This window comes from Nematolebias whitei, chromosome 5 (assembly GCF_014905685.2).
Source record: "Nematolebias whitei isolate Nwh7 chromosome 5, NemWhi1, whole genome shotgun sequence".
Classification (NCBI taxonomy): Eukaryota; Metazoa; Chordata; class Actinopteri; order Cyprinodontiformes; family Rivulidae; genus Nematolebias; species Nematolebias whitei.
The window spans coordinates 23311594-23326856 of NC_056502.1; the positions used below are offsets into that span (position 1 = coordinate 23311594).

General features: G+C 39.4%; 1 protein-coding gene and 1 long non-coding RNA gene across 2 annotated transcripts in view; both read left to right on the forward strand.

Moving 5' to 3' along the window:
* Positions 1 to 328, forward strand: part of LOC119409495 — a 28298-nt gene extending 27970 nt beyond the window's left edge. The window contains exon 3 of the long non-coding RNA XR_005186787.1: positions 281 to 328. This is a non-coding gene — a long non-coding RNA (uncharacterized LOC119409495). The remainder of the gene's footprint in view (positions 1 to 280) is intronic.
* Positions 329 to 4610: 4282 nt separating this feature from the next.
* On the forward strand, positions 4611 to 13223 carry LOC119409481 (sperm acrosome membrane-associated protein 6). Its single transcript, XM_037676377.1, has 8 exons — positions 4611 to 4824; positions 6804 to 6890; positions 7071 to 7142; positions 7366 to 7389; positions 8038 to 8141; positions 9439 to 9595; positions 12852 to 13032; positions 13154 to 13223. The coding sequence occupies exons 1-8, from the start codon at positions 4611 to 4613 to the stop codon at positions 13221 to 13223; spliced, it is 909 nt and encodes a 302-aa protein (XP_037532305.1).
* The last annotated feature ends 2040 nt before the right edge of the window (positions 13224 to 15263 follow it).

The following is a 15263-nucleotide window of genomic DNA, read 5'->3' on the forward strand; positions in this document are numbered from 1 at the left end:
CACACACACACACACACACACACACACACACACATGCTGCTCCCCTCTTTCACACAAACACACACGCATGCACTCGTTGCACTCTCCCCGTCTTTACAAACGTAGCTCGCAGACTGAAGAGTGAGACTGAGAGTGTGTGTGTGAAACATGAGGTTTTGGGAAAACGTGCAAGGAACAAGAAGGGTACATGTGTTCCGGCTTGTGCACACACACACACATGCTTTTGTATTTTTATTTTTTTTTTTACCTTACGTCTCCTCTTTAATTCTCTTCTTTGCAGCTCGACGTGTTTCGGTGACAGCAGTCCTGCAGAGACAAAAGGTGAAGCGACGCTGCACAGATGTTGCCAGGTAGGTAGAGAGCAGAATAATGGGATCAATACTATTGTCTGTAATCTACCTGCTGCTGGACTCCCTGTCTGGCTCCAGCAGAGAGCATCAGAGAGAGAAGGTGAATCAGAATCACCCTGCCTGCAAGAGGAGAAGAAAAGAAGAGGCTGGCTGTAAGGTGAATCCCTCTTTTTCTACTTACAGTGTAAAACTAGCTTTTGTGTCTAATGCAATTCGATGCAATTTCGTCTGAAACTTTGTTGGCGCTTCAAATTCACCGACAACGGTAGAACGAGCCATGCTGGGCTGTAGATGCATGACTGGATCCATTCTCATGAGCCTTTGTTGTAAATCATCAAGGCTGCTTGTTGCTGAGCTCACGTCTCTTGCGTTATGCTCAAAAGGCACCTTGTTTCCTGTCATTTGTCACACTTCCATTGTAAAATCAGCAGCTGTCAAGTCGTTCAGATGATTGATAGTTTTGCGACGTGCGTGCACTCAGTCCACTTGCACCTGCAGCACTCTGACCTATGAGCATTTAGTTTGATTGATAATTGACAGTGTTTGGACAAAGCCTGAAATCCACCTGCAGACAAATTCATAACTCGTTCCAGTTGTGACACGTCTGTCGCTCTCAGTGCTCCAGCTGTTATGCACAATTAAAACAAAGACGTTTGTAAAGCTCAAGTTAAAACGCTGATTTCCAAAATCCAGAGGCCTGTAGTGTATGAAGTGAAACAGACGAATAATATACACGACTGCAGGTCCGTTGAATTCAAGCGTTGATTCTAGATAGAATATAAATGCATTTGTTTGCTGAGAAAAATGAGAAAATACAAATTTATCTTTGTTTCCACATGCATGATCACATGCAGTCTCCCCATCTGTCCAAGTCATTCTGTCTGTCTACCAGCGGGTGGCATTGCCTTCTAGTATTTTTTGCACGATAATTATTATTATTTTCTTTCATCAATAAAAGCACACAAAATAATCACATATTCATACATTTCTCTTTTTGTCTTTCTCATTTTTGCTCTAGTTTTAGCTGGGCTTGTACGTCCGACGATTGTTTCCGTCTTCTTCTGCTTGGATCGACGAAACAGAGCACGACGTTGATAAAACTGTGCATTATAACATGTTAAAAAGCTATAAGACACGTGTAATTTATAGTTTCTCTCACCTGAAGCATTAAAATCTTTAAGAAAATGTACGGAAAGTATAAATCTTGAAAAAAAAAACTTAGCAAAAGCTCTAAATAAATGATTTAAATCATTTTAAGATTTAGCAGTTCGTGTGCCTTGTTGATTTATAATCATTTTATCCATTATAGTATCATAAATAATTTAAGCTAATGAATTTATTTGTGATAGAGACTTCATGTCCTATGTTTTTAAAAGCTTCTTGGCTAACTGAGCTTTAAAAAGGGCACTGAACAGTTGAAATAGGCAATAAAAGCTCAATTAATTATGTTCAACATGCCTGTGATATTTACCAACAGGTTCAAGCTAATCGTCTCCCTTTAATTAATTCTCATGATGCATTGCTGAGATTCTTTGTGCTCTGCTGTTTCTGACTGCTGTGATGAAAAGCAGAAGATTGGCCTGGAATAAATAATGTGCTGTTTATTGCAGCAGTTTACGCATTAATTAAACCGCCCGGGTTCATTTCTGATCCGCAGCAAACCAGGAGCCCGGCTGGTGCCGCAGAATCCAAATGTCAGATGAGGTCATGCCTTTGTCTCGGGTGCTGCGGCTCTGCGGTCCTTTCGGTTAATTCTTCTTTTTTTGTGTTTTGTTTTCTCTTAAGTCTCACCACTGGACTTTCTGTGCACAATAAATGGCTTTGTTTTCACACCCTCCCTGTGCATTTTAATTTTACAGTATGCCCCTCTGTCCCTGAGACCCTTAACCTGTGAGGTCAAAGCAGGTCACAGGTGAGGTCCTCGGGAACAGGGCTGCATTCAGTTTCAACGCCTTGTTTAAATAGAGGAATAGTTAATAGAATTTTATTTTCCCCCCAGAAATTTGTGTTTTTTTTAAGGTTTGATATTTCCTTTTAAAGTGTTTTAAATGCAAAAGAAGTCTCAGAAGATATTAAGGTTTTTCAGGCCAAAGCAAGAAGCAAACATCATGACTCCTGTCCTGCAGCATGGACTCTATCAGGGGGCCGACCCTGCTGGCTGCCTTTGTGTTTTAGCCTCCACCGGGGGCCACTGAGAAGGCAGCCGAGGTTTGTGACCCCGTCGTATGTGTCACCTTAAAAACTCAAGCTCAAGTTTCTACTTTGTGCTGGAGAAGTTGCTCTGTTGTTTTATTTCTTTAAACCTCGTGAGTTAATAAACAGTACCGTGCATGCGAGTAACTTATTGTTTTTCTGGCAACAACCTGAAAGCAGGTGCGTAACAATGTCCAAAATATTCTTAAAGACGTAGTTCCCATCTTTTCATATGTGGTTCTGTAGAAACGTTACGAACAATTAAAATCTTACCTGCTGTAGTAGCTTTTTGAGCAACTTCAACTGAAAAGGAGAATTTAATTTGATCTGACTGAGGAGCTAATGGTTAGTTCAAGTTCAAGTTTCGTTACTGTCGTTCGCATCACATGTAGCACATGAGGTGGAATGAAAATGTGTACTCAAGGTCCTAGTTACACCCAAAAATAATGAAAGTAAACATCAAACTAGTCTGAATGGATGCGTTTAAACAACCCAGTTTAAAGATTTTATTGCACTTTATACAAACTTCTTTTTTACATAGGCCTATATATAAATATTTGCACTGTCATTCGTTTTAAATCACAATCAAAAGTACAAGTACATAATGTTTGCCTGAACTGCTATAAAAATGATCTGTTTAGAAACAACAACAATCCATTTAGGCTTGACCTTTCTTGGTCAGAGTTAAACTCCATTTCTCCAAAAAAAAATTGTTTTTTAAGAGCTTTCTACAACAGGTAAGATATTTACTGCTCAGGACCTTTCCAAAGTACCCACTTTAAAAGATCTGAACAATCGATGTAAGTTTTATCCAGCACTGTAAAACACTTTTCTTGCACCGAATAAAAACCTGTGAAGTTCTGCACTTGTTAATTAAAAACATTTCATCATATGAAGCTCTGAGCGAGCGGCGCGCACACGTGGGGACATTTATCAAAACGTCCTTGTAACAGAACACACTTTGTATCCACCCAGGCACAAACACACAGATAAGTGTGCACACACGCACACACACACACACACACAGAGAGAGAGAGAGAGAGAGAGAGAGACTCAAGTTTAGGGATTTTCCACGTCCAGCCATCTGACTGGCTCAGACTTTGGCAGTCCTGGAGCACATGCTTGCCTGATATTGATTGGCCTGTCTGTGTGGAGACAGATGAATGCATTAGTACCCAGCTCACCCTGCCACTGGAAATATATTAAGTTCGTGTATTAGGCACCCTGTCTGGTTGCCATGGAGATGCACCAGGAGTGAGGGACCGAGGAGAAAAAGGCGAGGGGCGGGGAGAGGAGTAGGCTGGAGGGATGAGGAGGATGGAGGGTGTGTGTGTGTGTGTGTGTGTGTGTGTGTGTGTGTGTGTGTGTGTGTCTGTGTGTGTGTGTGGATACAGGATGTGATGAGGCAGTTGACTTGATTTGTAGTCCCGCTCCCTCTTCGTCTGTCACTCGTGTGTCCTCTCCTTCCTCCCACCCAACCCCCTCCTCATCTGTCCTGTCTTTACTTCAACATTTCCTAAACTTCATCAGCAAAGAATACGCCATTTCTCTGACGCTCTAAAAATGAATTTTGCTGTCCCTTTGTTCCTTTTTTTAATAACCATCTGGCTCTGGGCGTGTGTGTTGCAGTCCTCGCAGATCTGGTGTTTGTTTACTAGAGTAAATTTCTCTTGGGTTCTTGTGCTGATACCATTTATCCCTGCACATACATAAGCATTTAACTGGCTTTTCATCTGCCCCATTCCATCACCCCAGCCCCCCCACCCCCCACCCCTCCCCTCAGCCACTGCCACCTCCCTCCTTGGCTCACGCCATCTGAGCTATGCAGTAAAACTGGTGCAATGAGGCAGCAGGACACGGGGAGACAATAGAAATGAGGGAAAGGTGCTCTCCCCTCTCAAACTGGAGCACGTTCATAAAACCAGACACTTCCTTAATATGCACATAATGGTGCTCAATACTCCTGAGCTTCCTGTGCTGCAGGAACCTTGTGCACCTGTGGTCACCATGAGAGCAGAGTTTGAACAAAAACACATTGTCTGAGTTTGAAGCTCGTGCTGAATGAAAATGTGCACAACTGTTTTGTGGCTTGCGTGTGTTAGCTTGTTGTTTTGTGGCTCTCTGTGCTGCTACCAGTGCTTTGTTGATGTGGAGGACAGTCTGCGGCTGTGCTGGGGCCACGTTCTGACTGAGGACAACGTTAGAAACGTCGATGAGTGCTTCAGGAAGCTGGACCGCATCTTCAACACAAACGAGACGGTGATTGAGGCTGGCAGAGTTGGTACGAGACAAAAGGTCTTCTCACAACAGATTTATACAGTTGTGATGGCAGGTTGTGTAATTACTTGTTTGTGTGCATCTTTGTTCATTTGTAGGGCTTTTATAATAATAATACGTTATTTATAAAGCCCTTTAAAACAATAGCAGCTGCAATTAAGTTAAGTGCTGTACACATAAAATCAAGAAAATTTAAACACATAACAAATAAAACAGTTGTTAAAACATTAAGATCAATATAAATAGTGCAAATTCAGTCTGTGCTAAAAGCCAGGGAGTAAAAATGTTTATTTGTTTGTTTGTTTATTTAAGGATTCCCATTAGTTTCTACCGTAGTAGAGACTATTCTTCCTGGTGTCCACACCAAAATCATTCATGCTTTTACAAACATACAAACAGACATAATAAAATACCCAAAATAAAACAAATATAAAAATTCAAATCAACCGTGTCAATAACAACATTTTACAAGCATTACAAAATTACAAAATACTTTAAAACACACAGGAATTAAAAACACACAAAAAAAATCACCAATTCCAAAGTTAACAAACAAATTTAATTTCCATTATAAAATTATCATTTCATAAATTCAATTTTATTTCATTATAAATTATAGATTTTTTTTAAGATTCTTTTCAAAATTAACATGATCAACAGTTAATGTCATTCCAGAAGGCAGCATGTTCCATTAAGGAATTGTTCGATACACAGCTGTTCTTTTGAAAGCATTAGTCCAAGGCAGAGGTTACATAAAAGTAACAACAGAGGCTCGTAGTATTAAAAGCATGTCTACTGCAGAACTGCGAAAAAAGGCTGTAAGGTTTGACATGTTTGTTATCAGTTTGACATGACTGTCGACGAGGAAGAGGGCCGGCAACAGAGGACGGTGCGTGCCAAAAACACCATCTTAGCACCAACATAACTGGTTTGTTCCACTTTGGAGTAAGCTGTTTGGGGGAAGAATCAGTTTTGTTGTGTTTCCTTGACTGATGAAGCCTTCTGGATGGAAGGTGAAACGTTTCAGCAAAAAAAGAAACTGTCCAGATGACCTGACTGAAAATTGTTTGATTGTATACCTGGATTATTGAGCATGGACTTTTTTTGGTTTTGTTTTTAAAAGAGTTTTAAAAATGGACAGTGAAGGAGCAAAATAATCTCTTTTAGCAAAATATCTTAGGAACCAGAGAATGGATTTTAATGTACCTCTCAGAAAGTAATCATTGGATTGACACGTAGAACATCTTTTTGAGTTAACCGGATTTAAAATGGCCACCACAGCTAATCAACCTTTACAAACACATAAATGGCTATAACTCAGCTGAGCTAACATTTGGTGTTGTAGCTGATCCTCAATACTACAAACGAATAGATCATTAAAGATCTTTAGCATGAACTGTTGGGATCAACCTAATTTAAGATCCACGCAAAAGCTAATAGAATTTAGCCAAAACAAAAATGTCTACAACTCGGTCAGTTTTATATATTATTTCTATCTTAACATGTGATTCTGGACCTGCCATTGTGTATCTGTTCCTCTCAAACCCAGCCAGTCGAAGCAGATGGTCGCTTGTCCTGAGTCTGGTTCTGCTAAAGGTTTCTTCCTCATGAGGGAGTTTTTCCATTCCACTGTCGCCTTCATGCTTGCTCAAGATGAGAGTTCTGTGATGGAGTTAAATTCAAAGCAGTCTGCTCCTCAGATAAATAATGTTAAATTATTATTTTTATGCATGAACGTTTCTGTTCAGTGCCCTGAGATGACTTCTGCTGTGACTTGGCGTTGTATAAATAAACTGAATGGAATTGAATTTTACAGATATTGAGCTAAAATTGGACGCAACAGTAGCCGAGAGTCATTTCTCCCATGCAGACTAAGCTCTAACAATTTGTGTGGGATTTTTGTTTAAAACTTTTGCATCGAGTGAAGGGAGCGACTTCAGAGCATGCTGAGCTTTTCATCTGCGATAACTTTTCCTTTTCCAGGTGAAGGCTACGACAAAAACCTTAAGGAGATCCTTGATGCAGAGATTCTGCCCCTGGCTCAAGAGTTTGACCAAAAGTTGAACAGCGGTAACTCAACTTTTTCTTTTTTTTTTTTTCTAAACCTGCATCAATAAATGAGTCTGAATTTTTAAGTAAGGTCAGAAACTTAGCTGTACAAAAAAAAAAGATGCCCTAAAGCTTGCAATTCACAGAGATGCATTGAGCCAAATATTTCTGTCTTCCTCCTCCTCTCCATCTATCTATCAGAGAGCGTGTATGAGGCGAGGCTGCAGACAGCAGCAGACAATTTCATCGCAGCTGCCTCCAAACTGCCTAGAGGTGAGACGTGGCCTCCACCTCGCTTCCTTCATCTTTTCATCTAAAGTGAGGCACATATTGGGTCATTATAGCTCCTCCTGAACTCTAATCTCACTGTAATGATCGAGTTATTCTCAGGTTCTGTGAAGACTAAAGGAAGCAGGTTTAACTGACTCTTACTTATAGATGATGCAGTAAATCAGATAAGCAGAGAAAAATGCTGTTTTTTCTTTTCTTTTCACAGTTTCTGGGTGTTTCCCCCCATGCGGTTAGTGCCTTTTTCCTTTTGATTTCCTCTTGTTCATGTTTTAATAAAACCTAACCCAGTTCACTCACTGTTGGCTCTATCAGGTTTCCAGATCTTGGGTGCTGTGTACAACTGTATAACCTGTCAGTATGACTCCTGTGAGTTCCCCCTCGACTGTCCAGGTGAGATTCGGTACATCACGGTTTTTAAATATGTAAAGGAAGATGTGCTAATCCAGACTTGACACATCCTTAACTATCTATATTTTCACACTCCCTGAGTCCTGATCCATGGAAGGCTATGCTTTTGATCCTTCACAAAGCTCTTAGGGAAAAGAAAAAAGTCAGGATTTGAAAGAGAGACGGTGGAAAGGTTTTATTTCTACACATTATATCTTTTACACAGAGCCCTCGAGGTATTCTTTAAGTCGCTGGCTTCTTTATGTAAGGTGACGGCTGACTCCCACACATACGATGGTATTCCTATCACCCCTGTACAGCTCAGCCAATGTTTTAGCATATCATCACTTTTACTGCACTCCTCAGAGACTAGGCTTAAGTATTATCATTAAGGAAGGCTCAGACTGCGTGTGCACCCCCCTCTGAATGCTATCTGTGTGTGTGTGTGTCTGTGTGTGTGGGGGTGTGTGTGGTCTTGTGCATATTTCAGTTGAAGAGATTGCAGTTATAGAGAATAGCAGGAGCCGAATGTGGTGCGAGGTGCCATTTGCCCTGCCAAGTGATATTGAGGTGATCTGGAGGTTTGCAGAAGAGGTAAGCTCAGCATCGGATGATTCATGCAGGGGCAACACTTATTTATATAAATTATACCTCAGTGTTGTGTTAAAAACACAACGCACTGAGCTCTGTTTCCAAGAACTGGAGCCACTGTTTTAATCCTGGAAATTTGTTTATAATTCTGAAAGAGAGAGATCGAAACCAACCAAAGAGGATGCACAAAAGGGGCATAAATGAAGTGATGTGAAATGACCACAAGATAAAATGTGCAAAGAGACGAAGAAAACGCAAAAGCCCCTTAGTGAGTTGGAAAAAGTGTCCATATGGCAATAAAATTGTCTAAAAAAAAATTAAAGAAAACTATTAATATATATAAAACGGTGTTAATATCATAAGATCATCATGCGAAATGGTTCTAATAAAACAGTAAACACAAATATGAGGAGACATAAAATAACCACAAACACTGAAAATGAGCAGTGACAAGAAACAACCAAAAAAGTCAGATATAATCTGATGAAAATGACTCACAACAAACAAAAATCAACATGAAACAAACGTTATGACATGAAAAACATGACTGTGACGTCATATAAGATTAAAAAATAATTCTGATAATGTAGTCAGATTCAGAAAGTCACAAGCTATGTGTTCCTTTATTTATTTATTTATTTATTTATTGCTTAAACTTGGATTTTTAGTGTCCTGATTTGTCCTTTGTTAGACCAGAATGGGAGCGTTCTAGATGTTTTATAACACATTTCCAAATATCTTGAGTAGCATCCGTTTTTACCGGCGCTGCACATGAAGCTGCAAAAAACAAAACTGCTATTTGGGATTAAATTACCATTTACGCAAGATTATGGTTGTTTATTTTAACTAGTGCAAAAAATAAATTAACTTTAAGTTAAATTATATTAAATATTAACTAATTAATTATATTAATAATAATATTAACTATTAAGTTAAAGTTTGGTATGGTAGTAGCTGAGAGTGGTCACCGACACATACTCTGAGGCAGATCTTGTGAGATTTTAGTTTCAAAACATTGGCATGAAAGGCAGCAGCTGATATGTGTTATTTCAGGATATTTAAATTATGAATATGACTTCAAGAGAGAAGAAGACAAATTTCTATAATGCAATGTTTTTCAATCAGCCTATATTTGACAGCATCACGATAAAACTGAAATCTTGAAATTCTGGTATGGCCTTTGGTTTTGGTGTCATGTCAAGAGTATCAATAGCTCCCATGCAGCCATCTCTATGAACTTTTCCTAAAGACACCCCTGCTTCTGTTAGAGGACACAGTTCGTATTATTTTTCCTCCACAGGTCAAAACCCAAGAAATGGACCAGTTTAAGGAAGTGACTGCAGGAGTGGACAGGCTCTATTCCATCCCTTCCACCAGCACGCAGCATCAGGGCACCTACCAATGTGAAATTTACTCTGGAGCTCGCTCCATCGTCAGACTGTACTACTACATCTCAGGTAACAGGTTCGACTTGTGGTGAATTTTACTGGGGAAGACAATACTTAATATGTACAAAATATCTTGAGTGTTTAAAACTAAACGAATGGACTGTACTTATTTAGCACCTTTCTATACGATCAAGACACTCAAAGCGCTTTACACTACAGTCTGTGCCCTCATCTACCCATTCATACAGCACTCCACTATGAATAATCAGAGCTTCATCACATTCATACACTGATGGACACACATCGGAGGCAATGAGGGGTTCCGTGTTTTGTCTAGAGACACTTCAACATGTGACTGCTGGTGGAATTAAACCCCCAACTCTTGCAATGGAGGACGACTGCTCTAACTACACCTCTACAGCTGCCCCCACTAAAAGAAACTTCACCCAGTGTTTGGGTTTTTTGATATTCATCTGTTGTTTGTGGGTCTTTGTGCTTTCCATGACTTTACATCTTGGTGTTTCGATAATTTAATGTTTTGGTTCTTTCCCTATTTTTCTCAGCTGGTTTTGATTTCTGCTCTGTTTTCAACTGGTCCCAGTTAGTAATCATTACATCTGCTCTTTGTTAAGCCATACAGTCCTCAGCAGACAATATGGCTAAACATATTTGGCCACACTGGTTGCATGTTTAGTTCAGGTGTCTTAGTTAGGGGTTTAAACTTGGCTGCTTGGAAACTGTAAGTGGTCGGCATTCCAAGACATTTTGGCCATTTTTAAAATTCTAATTTTTTTGCACCACTTTGGTGAAACTTCAATTCCAGTGTCAGTGTACCCCAGTGCACAAAGCAGGGACTATGGGTGACATGGTTTGATGAGTTCAGCATGGAAGAACTTGACCAGCCTGCACAGAACCCTGACCTTAAGCTCATTAAACACTTCTGGGGTTGGCTGGAACAGAGATTGTGAGCCAGACCTTCTCATCCAACATCTGTGCCTGACTTGATGAATGAATGAGTGAAGATCCCCACAGAAACACTCTCTAACCTCATGAAAAGACTTTTACGAAGAATAGAAGCTGTTAGCTTCATAAACGTCCTGATCAGTAAGAATGATTGTCGTGTGTGCCCAAATACATTTACAGTATGTTTCTCTATGTTTAGTGAACAAGCTTTGACCAAAGTTACTGTGTCATGTCTGTGGCCATGTCTGTGCATTTTATTTTATTTTTGTGAAAATTATTGTCTGCCTCTGCAGCACCTTTAATGTTTGTTTTTATTTTAGTAAAGTTTCATCTTATTTATCAAATGGATACATTCATCCATTATCTTTACCCGCTTATTCCATTTTGGGTCACGGGGGTCGCCGGTGCCCATGTCCAGCAATCACTGTGCAAGGTGCGGGGTACACCCTGGATGGGTCAAATGGATACATGTAATATTAAAATTATTTTAGCCACTGACTGATTTCCCACAGCAGGTTAAAACACAACCTGAGTAAAAAAAAATCTAACAAAGTAAATATCCTGATTCATGCTCAGTAATCCAGGTAGAAAAATCTAACAAGGTTGAGTCAGGTCCTCTGGACATATTCTTCTTGTTGAAACATTTTGTCTTTTATCCAAAAGACTTCTTCAGTCTGAGGAGCTGCAACAAATGCAGTCTTATATTCAGTTCAATTCAGTTTATTTATATAGCGCCAAATCAAAGCAAAGTTGTCTCAGGGCACTTTACAGAAACATTCACATAAAAGCCAATTAGTAAAGTTCTCTATCTAAGGAATCCAGCAGACCAGGTGAATCTTGGCTTTGTTACAGTCTCCCATGCTGAGCAAGCACAGTGGCAACAGTGGAAAGGAAAAACTAAATTTTAAAAGGAAGAAACCTCCAGCAGAACCAGGTTCAGGACAAGCGGCCATCTGCTTTGACTGGCAGGTTGAGAGGACAGGAAGGAGAGACAGACGAACACAGAATGGTACGTCCAGGTATAGGTCCAGGTGTATCTGAAAGACAAAAAAAAATAACACATGTTAAGGATAGAAAAAATAATTACAAATACAAAACAGGTTGAGCAGAGTAAGTAAAGACAGTAGCAGAGTGAAAAGTGTGGTCAATTTGTCCTCCAGCAGTCTAAGCCTATAGCAGCATAACTAAGGGACAGCTCAGGAAACCCAAGCCGACCCTAACTATAGGATTTAGCAAAAAGGAAAGTCTTAAACCTAGTTTTAAAACTGGATAATGTGTCAGCCTCACGGACAGAGATTAGAAGTTGGTTCCACAAGAGAGGAGCCTGAAAACTGGAAGATCTGCCTCCCATTCTGTTTTTGTAAACTCTAGGAACCACAAGTAAACCTGCAGCCTGAGTGCGAAGTGCTCTGTTAGGAAAATATGGAACAATAAGATCTTGAATATAAGATGGAGCCAGGTTGTTGAGAGCTTTGTAGGTTAGAAGTAGGATTTTGAATTATATTCTGGATTTGACAGGGAGCCATTGGAGAGAGGTTAAAACTGGAGAGATATGATCTCTCCTACTAACTCTGGTTAAGACTCTGGCAGCAGCATTTTGGATCAACAGAAGATGTTTTATACTGTACATAGCACCTTCTCATGGATCAACCAGTTTGATGGTGCTTAGGTGGTTTCTGTAGTCTGCCTTCTCCCTTGCTGCTTGCTCGAACTCTTGAACTGGTTTGAGGCCATCCTGGCCAAAATGGTTCAAAATATTCTGATGCATGTTCAATAATCCAGGTAGAAAAATCTAACAATTAAAGTAAAATTAAAAATAACATAAAAAATTAAACAACGTGCATTTAAAAAAAATACACTGAAAGGTCTAGTTTAATTAGTCATCTTGTTCTCTAGTCCTCCATTTGGGCCCAACAACCATGAACCTTGGAGACAATCGTGTTTTGATCCATAATAACAATAATTAAAAAAATTAAAATAGGTTGCTGGGGAAAAATAATAATTTTGGAGCTTCGCGCATTGTTAAATTTAAAATGGAAGCAAAATAGAAGCCTGGAAAACGTATTCAGCGTTCAATTCTAAACAAATTAGATTGCAAACAAAATTATAAGTACATGGTCATTCATAATCCTAAAACATTTTATATCAGTAATATTTAAACCTCATGTTATAATAAAAAATAAAGGATTTGAACATACAAAACAGTTTTCATCCAATAATCTGACCAACCACTCTCAAAGTAAACTCACAAAGGACGTCATTTCACAGAAAAGTGTGCACAGAAATGCAGATCGGTCGTTTCAAACCCATTATATAATCTGTTCTGCATATTTACTCCTGGTTTCTTCTCTCCGTCTCTCAGTGACCCCCCAGCTCGTGGTGGGCCGCACAGAGCTGCAGGAGTTATTTGACCTGTCTCTGCTCCCAGGAGGACAGTTTCCCTCCATGCCTGATGCTTCTCCCCGCTCCTTCCAACACCTCCTCCTATTTCTTCTCACCACCTGTTTAACCACTTCAATGCTGCTGCTGTTCTTCTCCCTGGGGTACACCAGCGCTATTGTTTGCACATTATAAGACATTAGCAACATTGGACACCTGTCCTGTGAGTACAAGATACCTGTTGCCATGGCACATGCATAATAGTATTTAATGTCACTGTTTCAGGGTGCTGTGTTGGACTTCAGTGTCAGAACAAACCCACCCTGATGAAGACTCAGATGAAGAAGATGATTAGGATTCGGAGAGTTGTTGCGATGGATAAAACAGCCCAAATTAAATCATTTCAGCAAACGTTAGATCTTCTGTGGGGAATTACGTCACAGTTTACTGAAAACCAGTGTTGAATTTTTTCCCCACTAGAGGACAGAAAAGTCAGTGTCAGTTTTGTAACAGCTCATTATGATGCTGTCTGCAAAAAAAGCACACGATTCAAGTTCAGACAAATAAAAATATCTGCTTAGATAAATTTAGTATTTCTAAAGTGAAGCTCTGTTTCTGTAGACTAGTTTTTGTTCCACATTGCATTTGCATTCCACCAAAATTTAGGAGGATCTTTGTGTTTGGTCTATTTTATATTCACACCTGCAGCTGCACATTTGCATGCATGATACAGAGTCGTTAACGTCTTGTAAAAATGAAAAGAAAGCCAACAAAAAAACTGAAACAGGACTTGAGCGATGCATCATCAGATGATTCTGTGCTGCATGTCAAGTTTTAATCCCATGAGAAGAATACTGCTCAGTGTTTGGCACTAAATCTTTACACTAAAATCAGTTGTTACTCAAATAAGAGGCTCCGTTTTCCTGCAGATGATCAGATCTGTGGAGTGGCACAGATAGCAACAAGATCTGGTCAGACAGAGAAATAAAGGACAATAAATAAGTTAGGTTTATTTCAGCTGAGTTGGAAGTTTTAGCACATTTTGGAAGGAGACTGATTTGTCATCTCAGAACAGTTTGATAACCAGTGTCAGGTAGGACAGGAGGTAAAACTTTACTGACAAGAGCAAAAGATCAAACTGACTCAGGGTGTACTTGTGTGCTGTATGTGACCCAGTCTGCATGTTCAACACCTGATTAAAAAATTCTGGATAAGGCTGTCAGATATTTCACATGTTGAAATTTGATTAATTTTACATGTTTTACAATAAAATTAAACATGAACTAAACTTCAATGATAAAATATAAATATGGAAGTAAAACATATTTTACAACGTGGACATGCAGATCTGCTTAGTGACCACTAGGTGGCAGCAGCATACACAGATCCATTGAGGAGGAGATTTCAGAAAGATTTTTTTTTTGTGTGTGTGTGATTTCATAAAGTTAGAACAAGTTTTAGATTAATGTTGCACTTCAGTGACTTTGCTCTAATCCTCATCAAGATTGTGACACCAAGTGAAGGTGGTTGCTAAAGACAACTTCTTAAAAACAAAACTCTGTGGACAGGGAAGTAGTTCAATTGCAAAACTTTAAACAGTAATGTGACACTGTAGTCATTTGATAGCCCCTTTATGCAAGAATTAATCACTCTGTGTTATAAATTTGCACAAACCCTTCGGATGTGAGGGCTTTTCTTTTTTGTTCAGTAAAAAAAATTATGATCTATCAAATTCTGGTATTCAGGTGTGTTTGTAAAGAATTAAATATTTGAGTTATGAGATGTATCAAATGCCATTTAAAGCTGGTAACTTTTAAAGCATTTTTGCACAAAAATACTTGTGAAAATGTCCAGAAGTGTCCATGACAGCGTGTGAGAGTGATGCCATAAAGAGGTTAGGGCTGTGAGCTACGTTTTAGGGCATGGTCAGTGGGTCAAAGGACACCTTACACTAACAAGTCTGCATAAATGTGTCCGAATGATGTAACAAGGGCGTACTTAATACTATTTTAAACTCTCATAAAAGGGAGTACCAAATTGAATTTACTGTTTAACTGATTAAGCTGTATCTAAAGGGAAATCTATATTTAAATTACTTGATTTATTTGGCCTTATGAATCAGATCTCAATGGCTGAAGGCTGAATTTGTTTATTCCAAGGAGCTTTCATCATAACAGTTGGCATCAAATAAAACAAGTTTGTCTTTTTTGGGATTTTATTATGAAATAAAACGTCTCTCGGCTGGCCTGGGAACGCCTTGGAGTCCTGCCATAAGAGCTGGGAGAAGTGGAAAGAGATGCCTGGGCCTCCCTGCTGAACAAGAGGATGGATGGATGGATGGATGGATGGATGGATGGATGGATGAATGGATGGATGGATGGATGGATGGATGGAT

Bases quoted from the DNA above. Each gene is read 5' to 3' on its own strand.
- LOC119409481 (XM_037676377.1), top strand. From the start codon at position 4,611: ATGTGCACAACTGTTTTGTGGCTTGCGTGTGTTAGCTTGTTGTTTTGT. The intron at 4,825-6,803 runs GTACGAGACAAA...TTCCTTTTCCAG, and splicing joins GATTGAGGCTGGCAGAGTTG to GTGAAGGCTACGACAAAAAC. The intron at 8,142-9,438 runs GTAAGCTCAGCA...TTTCCTCCACAG, and splicing joins TCTGGAGGTTTGCAGAAGAG to GTCAAAACCCAAGAAATGGA.